The 20770-nt window shown below is 44.4% G+C and overlaps 1 protein-coding gene across 2 annotated transcripts in view; it reads right to left on the reverse strand.

Moving 5' to 3' along the window:
• Nucleotides 1-20770, reverse strand: part of MAST4 (microtubule associated serine/threonine kinase family member 4) — a 291926-nt gene that overhangs the window by 253569 nt on the left and 17587 nt on the right. The window contains exon 2 of one of the 2 annotated variants that reach the window (XM_081132096.1): nucleotides 3871-3945. The exons of the other annotated variant lie outside the window; for it this stretch is intronic. Coding sequence (XP_080988222.1) covers nucleotides 3871-3945 — 75 coding nt within the window. The remainder of the gene's footprint in view (nucleotides 1-3870; nucleotides 3946-20770) is intronic. 2 annotated transcript variants of the gene reach the window in all.

Genomic DNA, 20770 nt, shown 5'->3' on the forward strand with positions numbered 1-20770 from the left:
AACTAATTCTCCGTACACTCGGGGCCTTTTCTGTCCACCGCCGTCTCCCCAGATCGCGTCCCCGATGCTCCCATATCAAACTGACTATTATTTAACAGAGGCCTTTACCAGCTTCACAAATAACCGCTCTGTGGTCTTTAACTGTTATTCCTGTTGCCTGCTTTGCTTCATTCTTTGTTCATTTGCTATGTGACAGTTCGTACTGGAGGAGAGGCAGGTGGGCATATTTTCAGAGTGAAAGGCACTCTACAAATTCCCAGGGGACACGCATAGCCAATTAGAGGTACATTAGGTACCTCTGATTTTCCCCAACCCTTTACTCTCATTCAAATAAAACAGTTTTAAAAGCTTGTTTTCCTATACTCAAAGCACAACAGGCTTTCTGAGACTAAAGGAAAAAATTCAGGGTATATATGTATATATATATATATATATATATATATATATATATATATATATATATGCCACTCCTTGAGCAGAAAGCAAGCCCCTTATTTCTGGTCTATATTTTCCCCATAGCTTTAAGGTAATTCTGTTTTAAAAAGTAACTCCCACTGAGGACGCTGATAGAAGACTGCCTAGTAACCATGCTCTGCAAGTAATGACAAATGATGCCATTTGTAGAGGGATTTTAGGATTGAGAAATGCCATTCCAAAGTCTCACACTAAATGCTAAAGTATCTAGTTATAAATAGCCTTGAGGAAAAGAAAGCTAATTCCATAATTTAATTAAGGGGACATTTCCTATACTCTCCGCATTTTATGGGAGAGAAGACCTAGAGCAATGGGGGCTCAGTACTCTGTGGCTCCCCAAGACCAGAGCTGGTTTATGACAAAGCTCAGTGTCCAGCCCAGTCTCGTGTATTTTTGCCACCACTCTGCATGGCTGCTGGGAAACAATGTCTCTACCTCCCCATACTTCTTTCGAAGTTATGCAATGTGGACTCCCAACAAAATCCATGTTCCCAAAGGATTTGGCAGCTGGTTTGCCATAAATTGTCACAGACCCCCCGACCATGGGCACCTGTAATTTGCTAGAGTCCCTTACTACAACTCAGATTATTGAGTGGAATTAATACAGTGCAGATTCCAAACTAATGTGCTTACAATGAAAGGTCCCTGGCGACACGCACGCACATTTCCGTTTGCTTTTTACTGTCCAGGTAACACATCTGCACACAAACCGTGGCTTCCCCTGTCGCTTGTTAATGTTAGAAAAGATTTTGGGGCCCTTCTCGAGTTCCTACGACTGCCGCATTTTGGGGATTGAAGGATCTGACCTTTACAACTTATTTGGTAACGTGGCTGGACCTATTTACACAGCACATTAAGGCCCCAGACATGTTTGCAGCAGTTTAATGAGTTCCTCGTGGAGCTTGTGTCGAGAAAAAGAAGCCACGATGCTCAGTCACAACAAAATTGGGGCAACAAAGAGACCCTCACCAGCAGGAGAAGACAAGCAGCTTACACAGCACCCTGCATGGGGAGGCCCAGGAGCTCCCGCAACGCCGGGGCATGAGATGAACCCAGAGAAAGAGAGGGGAGCGAAGGCCCACGCCGCCTGTGGGCCTCCAACAGCACCGCCCAAGAGGTGCTTGCTGGGTGGGCCACGGGATGGGCAAGTCCGGAGGCTTCACTGCTCCACTGGCTAAGCCCTCCGGGGGCCAGAAGGCCCTGCTGTACTCTGGGCTGCGCTCTACCCGGCAAAGCTCACACCTGACATGGTGAAACCATGCGACTTATTCAGAGCTGGTTCATTCATTTTTGCCCCTCACGTACCAAGAAAACGCCCATGACTTCATCACAAGGATGCTGAGGCGAGGGAGTGGTCTGGAGCTTGGGGGAGAGGGAGAGACTGCCTCAGTGCTTAAGAAATGTTAAGAAATGTAACAAAGGGCTGTGACACCCGGAGTCTGGCTTCAAACACCCCGCACAGGGAATGGAGTGCAGCTGACCTTGAACGGCACGGGTTTAAAGTGCGTGGGTCCACTTCTATGGAGATTATTTTTTCAAGAAATAAAAAAATCTCCTCCTTATGATTTTCTTAATAACATTTTCTTTTCTCTACTTTATTGTACGAATATAGTATTTAATACGTATAACATGCAAAATATGTATTAATACGCTGTTTATGTTATTAATAAGACTTCCAGTCAACAGAAGGCTATTAGTGGTTAAGCTTTGGGGAGTCAAAAATTATATATGGATTATCAACCGGGGGTGAATGGGGGTCAGTGCCCCCAACCCCTGCATTGTTCAGGGGTCAATTGCATTATGTATAAGTTAAAATTATATCCTGTACGCAGTCAGTGGGCTTAATCAGAATTTACTCCCCCGGGTAGTTGACCAGCATCATATCAGAGGGATCAATCTCTCAGTCAACGCCGGAGATTCTGTCCACCGGCATGCTGAAACAAATTTTCTTTGCTGAAATCAAAACTTGTGGCTTAACAATCAGCATAATGGACATTAAAAACAGGCTTTCATTGTTGAAACTAGTGGTATTTAAGATAAGTGAAGTGGAAAAATCATTTTAGAGCATTCTTCACCCTGAATGGAGAGGGCCTCAGAATCTAGGGAGGCCTGGAACGTGTCTCCCGGGCCTGGCTCCCAAGGTGCAACTGCTCCAAGGGCCTGTGCCCAGCAGGCGGGTCAGAGCGTGATGCACTCGCTTTAAGGGTGAGAGAGTCCTGCTGGCGGGGCGGGGCGGGGCTCAGTGGGGTCGGGGAACATGCCCAGGTTGAGGGCTCGATCCCGAGCAGGGGACGTGCAGGAGGCAGCTGATCAATGACTCTCATCACTGATGTTTCTCTCTCTGCCTCTCCCTTCCTCTCTCTGAAATCAATAAAGATATATTAAAATAAATAAATAAAAGTGAAAGAATCCTGCTCTGGAGAGTCGTCAGGTTGTCTACCTTGAGTGGAACTTGCCAACAAGGTCTGATTAGAGCACGTACCAGGCCAGAGAGCAGGGACTCCAGTGAGTTTGTAGGAGAGGCTGCAGGAATGCTTTGTGCCCCTTTATTAATAAACGTTTGCTTCATAAAAGTCTGTATGTAGCAGAACTAGCTTGCAATTTACTGGCTGTGTGGGATTAGCAAACCTCTGCCTCAAACCTCAGCCACTTTCCTGTGGCTGTTACTACTTGTCAAACAGAACCTAAGAGTGGACATGAGTAAATTGCTGTAACAAATACGTAACACACACCACTGCTGCACTGCAGCCGACCTGCACCGGCTCTATAAACCTTTTGGGTATTTTTACAAGCCGGTTGTTAAACGCAGCCATTATCCTTAATTAAAAATATCTAAGCTTTCAATTAAACAGAGGGTGTCCCCCAAAAATGTATACACACTTTGAATGATTATAAAGTCATCGTGTATGAACATAAAATTAAGTGAGTTATCAGCTCTTAAAGTGAGTATACATTTTTGGGGACACCCTATATATACATTATATTGAAACCAACGGTAATCGTCAAAACTGATCACTTAATTATTTTGCTACCTTTTACTGGTGTTACATCAATCATATCTAGATGGTGGATAAATTATAAATAGCGCTCTGCTGAGCCTCTCTTCCCAGCTCTGAGTTGTTTCCTCCCGCTGCTACTGGAAATTGGCCGTGGTGGGAGCACTTACACCACAGAAACCAGCAAATGCTACCTCTCGCAGGGTTTTGTTTGTTCCAGGGCTGGTTGGTAAACATTTACCAGAAGTCCACTGGTGTGGACGGTCTTGAGTTAACAGAAAAGATGGGGCCTCCTTAGAGGCCTTCACATATGCCAACATAAATAAAGCCACATGCCCGTGTTCTGCAGAGGGACCGCACGGCCCTGCCCCCCCACCGCCAGGCGCCGGGACACACTCACTTTTGAAGCAGCAGGGTCCACTAGTCTCTGGCGATGTCGGGCTGAGTTGAAATGGCTCTTCGGAGGCTGCCCTTCCTGACAGTGAGTGAAGATGGGGATGATCGAGGGGTGGGAAGGGAGCAGTGGGGCGTGGGGTGATGGGAAAATGGTCAGAAAAGGGAGAGGGACAGTGTTTAACAGCACTGTACTTCGTTTGTTTAGCGAAAATCTAATTATAAAACACTCGACAGGTTTCCCCCACAGAGCACATGCCATGTGCAGTCATTTTGTTAAACAGCCTTGTATACGCAGGTGTGTAATAAAGCCATGGACACAGCCCAGAAGTAAGACATTTCCCACCAAATATTCATTCTTCTATTACCTGGTGTTGTCTCTCACAATATTTCAAGGATAAGGGAAAACTGCAACATTATTTGCCTGAACATAAAATGCATCTTCCAGGAATAATAGAAGGCATTAGGGCGTATGCTTAGAGTTAGACTTGCCACCCTTTTGGACATCCCAAAAACGACATGGAAATCACAGTCTCCCTTAAAACCATGAAAAACATCTCCTGTCTTAGAAGCTCCTCTCTCCATCATCCTGGCAGAACTCCTGGTGTCTGGCAGCTGCTGAAATCTCTGCTCCCAAATGCAATTAAATTTTATTGGTTCAAACAGAGATTTAGCATTAAGTTTATACCTTAAACTATGTAGAAGGTTAGTCCAACCCAACTAACTTCCGTGTGTGTGTGTGTGTGTGCGAGTGTGTGTGAGTGTGTGAGACAAATGGACCACAGAGAAATATTTAACACCTCTCCATTGCTCATTCCATGCCAAACACACACACACACACACACACACACACACACAAAACAAAAACAAAAAACCACACAAAGAATTACATTTTAAAGGGGAATCTGGAATAGGGGTCTCCATAAACAGAGTGTTTCACTTCTCCATTTTTCATAGTTGGACGATAGTAAACAAGGATTTAGGAAGCAAGCACTATGCACTGAGCACTGACTCCAGGCATGAGGAGATGAAAGCAACAGAGACATGTTTGAGAAATCCGCTGGGGGCTTAAAACCCCTGGTCCAAGTGAGAGACTATACAGGGAGCCAAATGGCCCTTGATGAGGGGTAGCGTCTGCCTGGCTGTGTTGATAGACAGCGAGAAGATCTACTTAAGTAAAAATGCAATGTCTATATTATAATACTTAAGAATTCTTTTCCTCTGCTAGGAATAACAGCTCTATTACTTCTAAGACATGGATCAATCACACCTACTTGAATTGCCAACAATCACTGCTTCGCTGTCCAAAGCATAATGCTTACCTTTCAAAAAGAAAATGTCATAAGTAGCAGATTGCAAGTCAGGATTATATTTTTCCTAGTAACCGTCCTGCCAACATGCATTCTTTCCCTACCCTCTTCTGAAAGAAAGCAAAAAAAAGCAGGAAAAGAGTCTTGAAACTCAGCTGACCTAGAAAATGTATCACAGCTTTAACAGCAGAAACGATGCTCATTAATTCACCGAATACTTGGCCAAACAAAAGCAAACAAAAAACCAAGTAAGGCTTCCCATTCAATACAATCAATTGTTTTTACATGAGAAATAGCTTTTTTTTTTTAAATCACAGATTATTTGGCTTGATCTGAAAATTCTCCTTTAAATATAATGGTTTATCAGAAAGTGGTTTTAGTGCTTTTTATTCCCTAAAAAAGTTATCAGATGTAAATAAGTAGTTATCCTCATGAACGTATCTGGAGAACTACCTGCCCTTATTAGAGTCCCTCTGGAATGATTACATCCCAGTTAAGAGGTGCAGTGCACAGTGCCAGGCTCCTACTCTTCAGGAAAAAAATTAATTTCGGCGTTAAATACACAATTACAGTCAACGTGCAAATTAAATCCTGGGCCTGTGGTTTATTGCTCTTCTTCCGACTCCAAGGTGAAAATGTTATTTTCTTTTAATTAGCTAATTGCACCATGAACTCAGCAGGGGACAGATGTTGATATTAAACCTAGAATCTGAATCTCCATCCCCCAGTATGCAGAAGGCTGGTGGAAAGAGAGCAAGCATGTCCTTCGAGGGGAACAGAGGGGATGGCTGGGATTTTGAAACCTGGTCTCCATTTTATCTCATTTATTATCAAGTACAAGAAATCTGCAATAGTTGGCTTTTGATGAACAAATAGGTCTATGAAATAATCAATATATTTACACAGATTCCAGTAATACATCTTAATAGAAACCAAAGAACAGCCTGAAAGATTAATGTCATTTTAATGAATTGTCTGTCTATGGAGTGAAAATAAAGGATATGGGAACAGCTCACTGCAAGTTTTTCCCTATATGACTCATACCTTAAACCAATCTTAGTTGTTCATAAAACAGTCACATTATTTTTTATTGTTGAAAAAGAAGTCGGTGGTGGTCAGTTGCTCCTGTATTTTAGAATCAGTTTTTAGAGAGGAACATTGGTTGTCTCCCACACGCAGGAATCGAACCCGGGACCCTTCAAGTCCGTGGGCCAACACTCTCGCCACTGAGCCAAACTGGCCAGGGCTACAGTTAGTTTGATGCTACTGAGGCTTTGTGAAAAGGTGCGCACAGCGAGGTCCTGGGTAGGAACCTTCGAGAAGAATTTAATTCATTAGACGCTGGGCGTGCCTGCTTCACCTCAGCGAGGCCTTAATTTAGTAAAAGCTTTTCCTTTCCCTCTCCAGTCTTGGTACCGGCCAGATCCCCTGGCATGTCCGGAGTGGGACAAACGATGCATCCTCGAGCACAGTCAGCTCCATCAGCCCATTATGAAATCCTTTACCGTTTTAGAAAAGCAAACAGGGCTCTCATACATGGTATTGCAGGGAACCAATCTCCCTACAAAACAAATGTGCGCGTGTAGTCTTCCCTGTTCAAGAAAAACATCAAATTCTACCTCTCAGGCCAACGTTAAAGGCAAAATTTGTGACTTCAATTTCTTTTCCCAAATTCTTAGTCACAGGAATCCGTCCATCCTGCTAAATGACAGCCTTCAGATCCTGGTATCTGTCATTCCAGGCTGAGACATCAGTCTTCTGGAACCAGTTACCTCCTGGCTAAAGCCATCAACATTAGCAAAATAACAGATTAAAAACCTGGGCGGCCCCATGGGGCTCTCAACTGAATGGCTTATTTACATATGCAAATAGGACTCCTCCGGTACCAGCGAGGGGGCGGGACTAGGAGGGTGGATTCTCACCACTACTTTTGTGAAAACAGAAGTGCATTATATTGCTTAGGTCAACTTAACCAAAATCACTTTGCTGGGATAACCACCACTAATAAGTAGCAACCTTCAGTTATGTAAATAAACTATTAAAAAATGACAAAAGAAGTGCTGACATGTGCATAATCTGGAAACTTAATGAGACATATTTCATCTCCATGCTAAATGCTTTCATCAAGCCCTCTCCTGTTAACTAAGTCACTTTAGAAATTATAAACATCCCTTAACACCACAGATCATACTTTTTAAAGAAATTATTGCTCCCTAAACATTACAGATCTGATAGCATAGTGCTTTAGCCTAATTTGCATCATATAAGCATATTTACAAGAATGCTCTGTGGAAAACAACATATCAGGTGTGAAATAATGGACCCAATGACTTTCATGGCTGACATCAGATTATTTAAAAGCCTAATTCTTTAAATCAAGTATAAATTACTCTGTCTCAAAATCAGATCCACAAGGAAAATTTAAAACTAAGCGTATCTATAATTCTGGCATTAGTCCCGTTATTATTTTTAAATCTACCATCAGACCTTTCCAGTCTAGAGATTTTAACATAAGAAATGAGAAAAAAAAAAGGAAGGAAGGGAAAGAGGGAGGGAGGGAGGGAGGGAGAAAGGAAGAAACTTAGTAAGTACTAAGGCTGAGTAAAGAGGCTCCCATACATCCATAAAGCAACCTAGGACCATGTAAAGTGAAAATAAATTGTTTTAAAGAATTCACAAGCTGAGAAGACTTAACAGCTACCAAGCATATCAAAACAGGAATCAGAAACCCAAATGAATGAGGGAGAAATGTGCCATTTAGAAGGCAGGGCACATTTTTGGTGATAACATCATAGGCTTCTAAAATCCATGGAACTAATCACACAATAATTTATAAAACCTTCGTAATTAATAACCTTGTAAAGATGAAAACACATCATTTTTTCTTGTCTCCTTTCAAATCCAGATTTTTCGACTTGGCTCAAGAGGAGGGAGAGTCACCAAAACTGGGTTGGGAAAGGGCACCCCCACCCCTGAATGCGAACCCAAAGGCAGCAGCTTTCTAACTTTTCTCGGGGTTATACTCCATAAGGCGCATATTTTACATCATGAAACAACAGCTGTCAATACTGTCAGCAATGCACTTTACTTTCTAACCTAGTCTAGCTCCTCCTCAGGTAAATGATGGTCTGACCTGCAGGGAAAAACCCCACCAAGGGAGAGGTTCTTAAACTGTGATGACAGGACTCACCTAGAAGCTCCTTACAAACGCTTCGGGCTGCATCCCAAACTTCAGTCACTGCCTTACTGACGTCTCCCCATAGCCGTATACTATATGCACTATATCTACTATGCATACTATTCTTTTCTTATTTTATTTAAAAAGATTTTTCCACTTTCAAAACTTAAATACTTCGATTTTAATGATGACCTAAGTAATTACATCTTGAAATCATGGCTTTGTTGTGCCACTTACATTTTTCCCCAATATGTATTAAGATAAATACGTTAAACGCTATGTAAAAATATCTGTGTGCTGACGAGAGTCATCTATGGCAACCGGTGGCGTCGACACTACATTGGGTGGCAGACAGTGGGAGTGACCGGCCAGGCTCTGCCGTTTTGTATTGTTTTTATTTTGTTTCGGGAGAGAAATGGTCACCATAAGCTGGCATTTATGATTCTGCCATAACATCTCCCCCTCGATTTCAACTGCCTACTCTGAGATGTCAAACAGAGATGGCAAATGTCACAGGTCCATGACCAATTCTTGACCCCTGCCCCCTAAATCTGCCCTCCCCAGTGTTCTCCAGGAAAGGGCACCACCATTCGCCCAGCTGCTCTGGTCAGTGACCCAGGAATCAACTCTGCTCTTTCTTTTCTTTTTCTTTTGAGTTTTTATTTTATTTTATATTTTTCCCATCACCATGTATCCTCCCATGCCCTCTTCCAACTCCACCCCCCGCAAATACCACACTGTGTTCCATGTCCATTCCCTGTCTCTTTTTTAATCTCAGTCCCAATGGGCCAGTATACTTCAAATTCAACCTCTCTTACTTTTAGCATTAACCACCTCATCTAAGCCACCTGTCTGTATGAGTTTCTAGGGCTGCCATAACACCACCTATTGGTTGGCTTAAATAACAGAAATTTATTGGCTCACAGTTCTGGAGAACTGAGGTCTAAAATCAAGGTGTGCGAGGCTGGCTCCTTCGGAGGGCAGTAGGGCAGGCTCTGTTCCGGGCCCCTCTCCTTGGCCTCTACGCAGCCGTCCTCTCTACATCTATTCACAATGTCTTTTTTCTGTGTGTCTGTCTCTGTGGCCAAATTTCCTCTTATTATAAGGACGCCAGGTATGTTGGATTAGAAATCACCATAAAAACTTCCTTTAAACTTAGAAAGGCCCTATCACCAAGTAAGTCACATTCTGAAGGACAGGGGTCAGGACTTCAACATATTTGCAGGGAAGACACAGTTCAACCTGTAACCCCATCCAGCTCATCTGCACTCCAGCAGTAGCCCGACATCTCTCTTCTGCTACTTTTGCTCTCCGCAGAGTCTCTGCTCCCAACAGCAGACAGAGCCACCCTAATAAAGTGTTACTTTCCTCCAAAACCTCCAGTATCTTTCTCTTCCACTCACCCAAAGTCCTTGCAGGGCCCGTAAAGCATGGAACAACCCAGCCCTAGCCCTTGTCTGAATCCCGACTGCTACCTCCACCTTCCTCCACTCTGACAACGCTTCAAGCACTTTCCCAGCGCAGGGTTCCTGTGATTCCCTTCACTAGAAAACACTTCTTTAAAGTATTTTTGCAAAGCATGCCGACTGACTTCATTTAGGAATGCTCAAATGTCCCCTCCCCTGAAAGAGGACCCTCCGTCACCCCCTTTGCCTCATTACAGTTATCACTACCTGACACGACATGACACTGTAATGTAGGGCTCATACATGTATATGCGAGTCTTTTATCTTTTTCTCAATAAGCTCCACAACACCAGGAGCTCTGTGTGATTAGTTGTCTACCTGGCACTTGGTGGGGGCTGGGTAAGTAATTATCAAACCAATAAATGAAACAAACTTATATAGATGATGCAGAATCACGCAGTGTTTCAGGTTCCAGCAGGGTGGTTTGGTGAGGGAATTAGTACTTACAAAGAAGTAAAAGGAGCAGGGCTCCTTTGCCACCCCACCCCTGAGCCAGAGGGGCAAAGGGGGGGAGCTGCTTCCAGAACCTGAAGCAGAGCTGGGTAGGAGGGTCCCCTGCCAGGTGCCCTTGCTGTCAGCAGAGCACTCAGCCGCCTGTGCCAACGAGAACAAGGACTTCTGCTATATTCTGTCCCTCCTGTCTCCTGTCTCCTGCTCCCACATCGGGCTGAACCCAACCAGACGCCAGAGGGCAGGGGCCCTTTGATGCAGGTCCGATGAGGAGGTGAGTAGAGGGAGGAAGGAAAGAAGGAAAAGGGGAGGGTGAGGGGGGGGAGGAGAGAGGGATACAGGAAAGGTGCAAAGTGACTGGGGGTCCAAAAGAAGCTATGGGGTACCCACAGATCACTGAGCAAAAGTTAAGGGCAGCAACGGCAGGAGCTGCTTCCCCGTCCCCCCATCTGCTCAGCCTGCGCCGTCCCCGAGGCCTGCCCGGCTGCTCTGAGTGCGGGACGTGAGTCAGCGCCGAGGCACTGCGGACGGGCGCGTCGGATGGGAGGAGAGGCAAACACTCTGAGGAGAGGCCACAAGTACTGCTCTTCCCTGGCTCTGGCTTCTCAGAAATGCTGAGGGGGTGAACGAGGTGTTATCTGTGAAAGCTCCACACAGCTAAGGATGGGGTTTCCTTTCCTCACTTGAATGTAATTTTGGTAGGTCTGCAGTCTCAAGTCAAAAGATTGGGTTCCTGATGAAATTCTTACTTTGAATTCAAATGTCCTTCCCAGCCCAGGTACATTTCTCTTTGCCTTTTAAAGGTTTTCCACGTTAGGAGAGCAGAAAGCCAGTTGCCGTGGGATCTGCCAAGATCCATGGAGAAGGTGGCTCTGGGACTCCCTGAGGTTTAGGGAGCAAAGGAGACGTCGCTGAGGGCCAGTGCCTCCCCTCCCTCAGCCTCCAGGACCTCAGCATCCACATCTAGCAGGAAGCGTTTGAAGGTTTAAAGTTCCAAGACCATTTCTGAAAGGTAGCTCAGCATTGTAAAGATCAAAAATATTCAGGATACCGTGTTTCAGAAATGAGTGAATTCGATTACTGAGCCCATGTCATAGTTCAAATTTCATACAGGCTCCACAGTATGTGCGTTTGGGGAATCACAGTATTGACTCACTATTTAGACAATGTTTACGTTTACTGCTGTCCATAAAGTAAATTTGGGTCTTGGACTATATCAGACCCATCAGTCATTGATCCTTTGTTAGAGCATTTCAGAACATTATATATTGATTCAAATTAATGAATTTTGTGTCAGAGACCAGTTAACATATTTTACCATAGACAATAAGTTTATGGATGTAATTACTCACTGGAGCTCCAAAAACACAGCACAATTATACTACAGCACATATGTCAGCCCACTTAAGCCACTCCAATTTAGAAAAGATCTAATGCTATCACATGCCACACATTTTTTAATGAGAAAAATTACAAGATCGCTAAATTAAGAAAACCAATTTTCCACAGGGAAGTTGGGGGGGGGGATTTAAAAGTATACCTTTTTCTGAAGGCAAAATAAAATTTTCAACATGGCTGTAAGTGGTGCCCAAAGGAAGTTATTGCTGGTAAGTAATATGGCTCTAATAATCAGACTCGTTCATTTAAAATTAAGCGAGGGCTGCACTATAGCCCTCAAAGCCGTCCTGACCTGTCTCACCTCTTCCAGCAGGCTTCGGGGAAGTGGCCAGGGTCCCAGAAGCGGAAGGAAGCCTAGCTCTGCAGGCTGGGGCAGGATGCTGTCAAGTGACCTCTCCCTCACCTTGCAGCTGTGAAACAGACAGGGGTCCACGCACACGCCCCAATAATGACAACACTGAACACCTGAGATAACACTGCTAACCGGTAAGACAATGACGACGATGTCCTTACCACAGCATCGCCGTAAACTCTCGGGCGAGGTATTTAGACGAGAGGTCACCTCGCCTCTCCCCTCATCAATAAGGCCCTCGGTGCTTAGAAGACGCGAACCTGTTGGACAGGTGCAAAGAGAGCCATCCTCATGCTCAGGAGGCGCTGCTAGGCTCCATCCCCCAGCCTCCCCAAGACAGACCTTGATTTGGAGAACATTTTGTTTTCTCCATAGTACCTCCGCGGCCGGGCTTCGCCCCGGGGAGGACACTGTGAAGGCGCGCTGTGGTAACAGAAAGGTCCAAAGACCCACAATGGGGACAGCCACAGCTACCCCCGTTGGGCTATAAGATAACTAGCACCTTCCATGCTCAGCACCGGCCCGCGGTATCGAGGTGGCTCACAGTAACTGCTGATTTACGTTTGGCACCTCCAACGCAGACCCATTTCCACATAACTGATTTCCTGAGGATCTGGAGCACTTCCCACATCTGCGAATGAATGAACACAGCAACAGGGCCTAGACGCGACCCGGGAGTTCCAGGCTTCGTGGGGCGACCCAGGGCTCAGATCCCTTGTTCTGACATAAAAGAATTATATCACATGCAACAAAAGCATGCAAGAGATACCTGAAAATAAGTGAGCAGACAACAGACTAGAGGCAGAGGCCGCCGAGCCCGCCTCTGAGCACCGGGCCGGCCCTGGGCCTGTGGGCCGCCGGTCCTGCATCCTGTCGGCCTGAGGCAGCTGGCCCTGCACAGGGACGCAGCGCTTTCCCAGGCCCGTGCCCTCCAGGCTGCCTGTCCCGGAGCCGTCTGCCCGGGGACTGCAAAACAGGAAGGAAACGGGCTGCACAATCAACGAACGAGGGGCTCTTTTTGTTTGTTTTTAAGTTAGAGGATGGGGAAGCGGAGGAGGGCCACGCTGAGGCCTGGGGAGTGGAACCAGGACCGGTGGCGGGGAGAAGCGGGAAGGAAAACAAGGCCGCGGGCAGGGAACCACGCCCACGGAAGGAAGGGGCGCTCCCCCTCCGCAGCCAGGGGGTACGGAAGAAACTCCGAAGGCTTTCCTCTCCACCTCCTTGATGTGTAATCCTGAAGGAGCACTTGTCCTAACGCTCCCAGGAGGGTGAGGGGTGTTCTGTGACTTCCAGCGATGAGCCACACTGCTCTAAAAGGGAACCTGCCTCTTCTCTTTCATTCGTGTTATTTTTTTCATTTCTTATCCCATTTCTTTTTGTCCTACTGCATACAGGCTTTTTTTACATTCAGTAATATTCTGCATTAGTTTCAGGTGTGCAGCACAGTGGTCGGACAATCATATACTTTACAGAGTGGTCCCCCGATATTTCCAGTACCCACCTGGCCCCATACATAGTTACTACAACATTATTGCCTACATTCCCTGCGCTGTACTTTCCATCCCCGGGACTATCCTGTAACTACCAATCTGTACTTCTCAATCCCTGCACCTTTTTCACCCAGTCCCACAACCCCTCCCCTGTGGCAACCATCAGTCAGCATCTATGAGTCTGTTTCAGTTTTGTTTGTTCATTTATATTGCTCTTTAGATTCACATATAAGTGAAATCATATGGTATTTGTCTTTCTCTGACTTAACTTCACTAGCATAATACCCTCTAGGTTCGCCCATGCTGTCACAAATTGTAAGATTTCATTATTTTTTATGGCTGAGTAATATTCCATTGTGTAAATGTACCACTACTTTCTATCCACTCGTCTATTGATGGGCACTTGGGCTGCTTCCAGAGCTTGGCTATTGTAAATAACACTGAAATGAACATAGGGGTGCATATATTCTTTCAAATTAGTATTTAGGGTTTCTTCAGATATGTACCCAGAAGTGGAATTGCTGGGCCATAAGGCAGATGAACCTCTTTTCATGCATAACAGTAAAAAAACAGGGTGGCAGACTTTATTGTCTCAATCGAATTATGAGGTCCTTAGAGGACAGTAAATATTCTTGTGAGCAGGTTTTTAAATAAGTAACAGTTCTATAAAGCCCTCACTGTGTGCGAGGTTCTATTGCACAGTACCTGCATTAACCACTCTCATCCTCATAAAAGCTTATGAAATGAGCACAGTTATTATCCCTATACTTTACAGATGAGAAAATAATGCTATAAAGGCATTTTTAAAATGTGCCTTAGGTCACAGAACTGGTAAGAAGTGGAGCTGAGATTCAAATCCAGGCAGAGTCTGTGCTTTCAACCACTACCCGAAAGAACCTCTCACTAGTCCTAATCAATCAATAATAATATATATCAAACCACTTTTTTAAGGTAGCTGCTCAACTTGGCTTTTTAAGTCCAGTGACCTCAATGTGCTGAGATACTTTATAAAAAAACATGAAAGTATCTACTAAAACCCAAACCTTAACTGCAGGATCGTCTGCTTCTAAGAGAGCTGTAGATGAGTTTTCAGTCATGTTATATTTCTTTTGTTCAAAATTTATTTTCTTGTTACAATGTTCCATTGCTTTCATTAAAAACATTTTCTGAAGAAAAAGAATTACAGAATGTAACTGTTTCTTAATCCTAGATGTCAGGTATACGGGTGTTTGGTATATCACTCTCTACACTTCTCAGTGTCTTATGAATGTGTCACATTTCTAAAGGATCATATTTGACAGCTGGTTATGTTAGGTGTTAGCATGACTCTTGCCTAGGTCAACACTTAGAGCACAATCAAAAGATCGTCCTTCAGTAACACGGGCACAAGGGCTGTCTTTGTGTAAATGCACAGTGTTGGATTCAAAATCAGATACAGAGACAATCGGATTTAAAATCAGGAAGGCAATCGGCCAGTGTGACTTCCTGATGAAGACAACACACAGGCATCTCTAATCTTTCCCTCCAGACAGCATGGACATTGACTGGCACATGTGAGGCAATTAGTAACTCTTCAGAACTGAGATCAATATCTCACTTTCCTTTCCTTCAAGAGCAAAAAGCAAAATAAAATAGCATAAATCTTCCAGAAACTACTGGACAAAACCTTTTATCCTGTTAAATTCTAGGGAAAGACCAAACAGGTCTTTGATCTCCCTCACTTCCCCATCCTGACCTTTGAGGTCTACCTGTGATCCCACCTGTGATCAGCCTCAGGCCCCCTCTGCAAGTGTAGCAGACAGCACGGGTGGACTGCATCTCCTTCCCCAGTGCCCCCCACGCCCCCTCCGACAGCGGCCTCAGCTGCAGCAAACTCAGGCCACGCTGGTGAGAACAGTGTCCTGCCCCAGGCACACCCAGTGTGAATTTTCCTGCTTCTGCCGCAGGCACTCTCCAAGACCACGGGAACCTGCTCGGCCAGGAGCGAGATGCTAACTCCTCATGGGCAGCCTCCTGTAAGCAGTCCTTTGGACGCACAATCCTGGGAGGGTTTCTTTCGATGTATGTCCCAGGAGGTCCCCGTGAAGTGAAATAAAAATCATAAATCTCTGCAGTAATCTTCTAGTGGCTTCCCTTCTGTATCCCTCCTACTTGGCCTCAAGTCCTCACCTCCAGCTCTGCTTTTAGAAGGAGGCAAAGTACGCAACAAACACCATCTAGGCCAGCTCTGAATGACTTTTTTCTAATTCATGGATTCTACTCTGTTTTAAATAAAGCGCTAAACAACATATGTACTACAGACACAAAAATGAACAGGGTAAGTTCCCTCTCGTCAATGAATGTGACCTGAGCTAAAGTCACGGCATGTAAAAGACAATAATGTCATGAAGTGGGGTGATCACCAGCCTGTGGAGGTGCTCTCAGTACCCAACCTGTTCCCTTTTCCAACTCGGGTGGGCAGCATCTACATGGCTCCCAGTGGCCCTCCGTTCCTGGGATTCCTGCCCTTTGGTAGTCCCCTCCCTTAGAGTGGGGAGTTAGTGATTCGCTTATCAAGACTAGAATACACCAGGAGAGACGAGGTGTGACTTCCGAGATTGGTTACAGAACACTGTGACTCCGCCTTGCTTGCTGTCTCACTTGCTCGCTCTGACGGAAGTGGGTTTCCATGTCGTGAGCCTCCCTACAGCCAACATAACAAGGAACAGAAGGTGGAAAGACAGTCCCTGGACAACACCCAGGGAGAAACTGAGGCTTTTGTTTCAACCACCGGCAAGGAGCTGAACCCTCCCAACAACCACCTGAATAACCTTGGAAGCAGCTCCTCCCGAGCCCAGCCTTGAGGCGACTGCCCCTCCAGACAATACCTTGATTTTAAACTTGTGAGAGACCTTGAGCCGTGACATCCAGCTGCAACTGGATTCCTGACCAACAGAAATTGTGATATAATGACCGTGTGCTGTCCAAAGCAGCTACAGTTTTGGATCATCTGTTACGCACCCACGGCTAACCAATATCCATGCTATCCATGATAAAAGTCACCACCAATATGGACAGAGTCTAGACAGAGCATATCTGTCTAATTCGAATTCTTTCACACGCTCATTCAATAAGCATGCACTCTGTGCTGGGCAGTGGGGACGCAAAGCTCACTTCCAGGAGACACTGACCCTGCCTTCTTGGAAAAGGCAAGCTTGCAAAGTTTTTTGGCACACCTGTTTATGTAACTTCACTAACTCATTTTAAACTACGGCTTATTATAAATGTTTAATGTCTGCTGCCTTTGTTAGTAGTTGATTAGATATGTAATTAAATGCCTTCATTCTATTAATGCATTTTGTGTTCAATGCAAGATACCTAAAGGTTTGTTCCATCTGCTCAAAACATAACATATATTTAGAAAAGAATTCTGATTTTTCTTCACCACAAAAATTCTTACAGGAATTGGGCCTTTTCCTTCCCTTCATTCAGAAAACTATTCCCACAGGCAGAAAACCCATGAAGCAGTGATTTGGAAAACTTTATGTCCAAACATTCTGTAATATTTTCCAACCCAACGACGTGGAAGCCTCCGTTCTCCTCTTACCCTCCGATGAGGCTCGGTGACCACTGAGCAAACCCAGGGCAAACATTCAAACGTCACTGAACAGTATCTCTTATGTGAGACCGCCGTCTTTCACGAGAGAACTTTTCCCTTGCACGCGGCACTAACTGGAAAGAACAAACGGGTAAAAGCAGGAGTTTCCCTTGCTTATTCATGCATATTTCTTGAGTCCTGTTTGTTTATTTTAAAAAATACCATCAGTTTTCCCACAGCATCACTCACAGTTCTGGGAAAAAGGGAAAGAAATATGACCATCGGAATAAATGGAAAAAGAAAGACAAGGGGAAGTGATTTTTCAGTGACCAGTTTAAACATACACGGGCACACCTGGACCTGTCAAAACCATACGACTAGAATAATTAAACATCCCAGGGAGAATGTTAACTAAATTATCCACTGGTGACGCAGCCTTTTCGAACAGGCCTCTGTTCTCTTCCCGTTCCTACGACCATCTTTAACCAGCCGTGGCCTGGGCAAACGTCAGCTTCCACTAGAAGCAATACCTTGACTGCCCCCAGTCATGGCATAAAGCCACGTGATACAGAACTCAGAACAGAGGTGGGGGGATCACGAAAGAACTTAAGAGGCATTAACCACCCTCCCTCAGACTCCCTTCGGACTTCAACCACTGGATGCCACCCACTGTGACACTGTGAAGAATATGTCATCCAACTTGTTTTCCAACTTCAGGCCCAATGGCCTTGTGCTCCCTCTTTATCTCAGCACATTTTCCACATACCCCTTTACTCTCTCACCACAAGGAATATAATGGGAATTCTATGTAGGGTGGAAAGAAGATCGTTTATACCTTATTAGGGTGTCCTTTGGAGAATGCTAACACATCTCTGCAACTTTTGTAAACTCACTGCACACAACTGAGCTTTGTGAACTTGCATTGGAATGATAATTTCTATATAAAAATGTAGCTGTGTTTCTAATTTTGGGGGGGAGGGGGAAGAGCATGGAGGAGGGCGGGTGCGTGGAGGGGGAGAGAGTAACCAAAGAATTTATATGCATATATGCACAACCCAAGGACACGGACAATGGTGGGGAGGGGGACTGGGGAGGGGGACGGGATGGGGTGGAACGGGTCATTGGGGAGAAAAAGGGACATCTGTAATATTTTTAACAAAAATAAAATTTAAGAAAAAAAAAGGCAAATTATGGATTTCAGCTCTGCAAAATGTCTTCAGCCCAACCACTTTGGAAAAAGAAAAGACCAGACCACTATAGAAGATAAATATAAATTGTGAGGTCAAAGAAATAATAGTTTTGTGTCCACACAGACAAGCCCTATGATGTCCTGGCAATTCACTGAACATCTCTGTGCCTCAATTTCCTCGTCTATAAAATAGGGTAAATAATGTCTATCCAGGTCATTTTGAGGATTAGAGCTACTATACATATAGAGTCTAGCAGAGCCCAGCTGGTGTGGCTCAGTGGTTGAGCGTCAACCGTGAACCAAGAGGTCACCAATTCAATTCCTGATCAGGGCACATGCCAGGGTTGCGGGTTTGATCTCTAGTAGGGGGCGTGCAGGAGGCAGCCGATTGATGATGTTTCTCTCTCATCGATGTTTCTGTCTCTATCCCTCTCCCTTCTTCTAAAAAATCAACAAAACATATATTTTTTTAAAGTCTAGCAGAGCATCTAATATTTAGTTGGTATTCACTACACTATGAAAGGTTATTATTATGTATTTTCAAAGTATTTCACTGCATTGAGCCCAGTACTAAAACTGTTCATGGAAGTCATTATTCATTAAAAATAATAGGAGTTTAGCTAGTGTCAGATAACCTCTTTGGGCCATACAATAAGGGGGTTCAAACCAGGTAATTCTTCAGAACCTCTCTAGCTCTAAAATAAACAATACAATGAAATTAAGTAGCACTTAGCAAATCTTAAAACAGTACAAAGGAAAGGTGTAGATGGAAACTGCTCTTGAAAAGAATTTTTCCGCAATTAATTAATGTCCACGTGCAGGCGGAAACCTGCAGCAAGATAACACTGATACAAAGAGAGACCCACAGAGAGGAGTGCACGCTCCGTAACAGCCCTGTGATGCACGGTGCAAATAAACATAAAAGGGGTTAGATATGTAGCGCAGGTTTTTAAAACATTAAGGAAACGGTGACTCCAAAGAGTCATTGAGTCATTTCCCAAGGAATGAAAGAGACAGCAAGCTGCAACAGTATCTCACACAAATTAAACTGTCCTTTAAGAGCAAGGGCCAGCACAGAAAGAAGGCAGCGGAGGCTGCTTGCAGCATCCTCATGGCTCTTGTCACGGGTGTTAAATTTTGCGTAACAAAAATTTGTAACTAACGGTTGGTTCAAATTGCCTGGCAGCCTAATCAATTAGAAGGCTGCCCCTGCCCACTCTCCCATTAAACCCTAGTTAAGGGGACGCTCTGCTGGCTTCTTTTTCTCATCTCTGAGCTCGTGTGCGAAGTCTTTCCAATGATACAAGTAAATAGATAAACAGATAGGACTGTGGTTCTTAAACACATACACACATACAAAACAGAGCCAAGATAGAATACCGTGCTAAAATCTCATTTGTTTTTAGAATGATTTTAAGCCATTCTAAATTGTAAAAGACTGAGATTACCATCTATGGGGAAATGTTCAGCCTGCCTGAGTATAAATACTGCCTAAGCAACCTCTCCTGGCAAGAGAAACCCTCTCCCTATTCCAAGAGAAGATTCTCCCCACTTGGATGCAGTGTGTTTCTGTTGTGTTTTTTAAAAAGCTTAAAACGGGTCTCTCTCCCTCTCCCCCTCCCCCTCCACACACACACACACACACACACACACACACACACAAACACACGGAGTTTTTTTGAGGGCCTAGATTTGAAAGAAATCACAAACACAAGCTTCAAAGGTTATAGACAAGTTCTGTTTAGGGTTTCTAAATAAAAATGGAATTTGAATGACTTTGGGAAGGACATGTGCTCTCCACGTTGACCACAGGCCTCACTACTCCCTACTGCCCCTAGTGGGCTTTATACATTTATCTTATGTTTCTAGCCCCTGAGGGTATTTTAGTTTCCTTCACTTTTCTGAAATACATAATTAAACAGTTAAAAAAAATACATATTTATTCAAAGTCTAGAAAATGAGGGGCGGACACAACTTAAGACGGGCTTTTGCGATTAAGTTAAATCAGAAGATTCACTCTAGGATATTAATGAACTTTTTGAAATGGGATCATTTCTGTCAGGCTAGAACCACTTTCTTATTTAAAAGTTACTGCAAGCAGACCTCATTTTATTGCACTTCACAGATGTTGCATTTTTTATACATTGATGGCAAGAGCATCTACCAGCGGGAAGGTTAGGACTCACTTCACTGTGGTGGCCTGGAAAGGAAGCCACACTATCTCCAAGGTCGGCTTGTATCTAAAAGTTCAAACACAGCCACACAAAAGAGCTCCAGCATTTGCTATGCACAGGATGGCAGAGAGCACAGACTGTGAAGGAAAACACCTCGATTCTGATATTCACTGTTTCGATAACTTGGGGTCAGTCACTTCATTTCTCTGAAACTCAGTGTACTTCGCTGAAAGATAAAGGAATTAAGCTAGGTTACATCTAAGGTTTCTCTCTTGGATTTAAAATTCTATGATTCTCTAATTCTAAGCACCTCGGGCATTAGC

This window comes from Miniopterus schreibersii (genome assembly GCF_964146895.1).
Source record: "Miniopterus schreibersii genome assembly, chromosome: 3".
NCBI classification, from domain to species: Eukaryota; Metazoa; Chordata; class Mammalia; order Chiroptera; family Miniopteridae; genus Miniopterus; species Miniopterus schreibersii.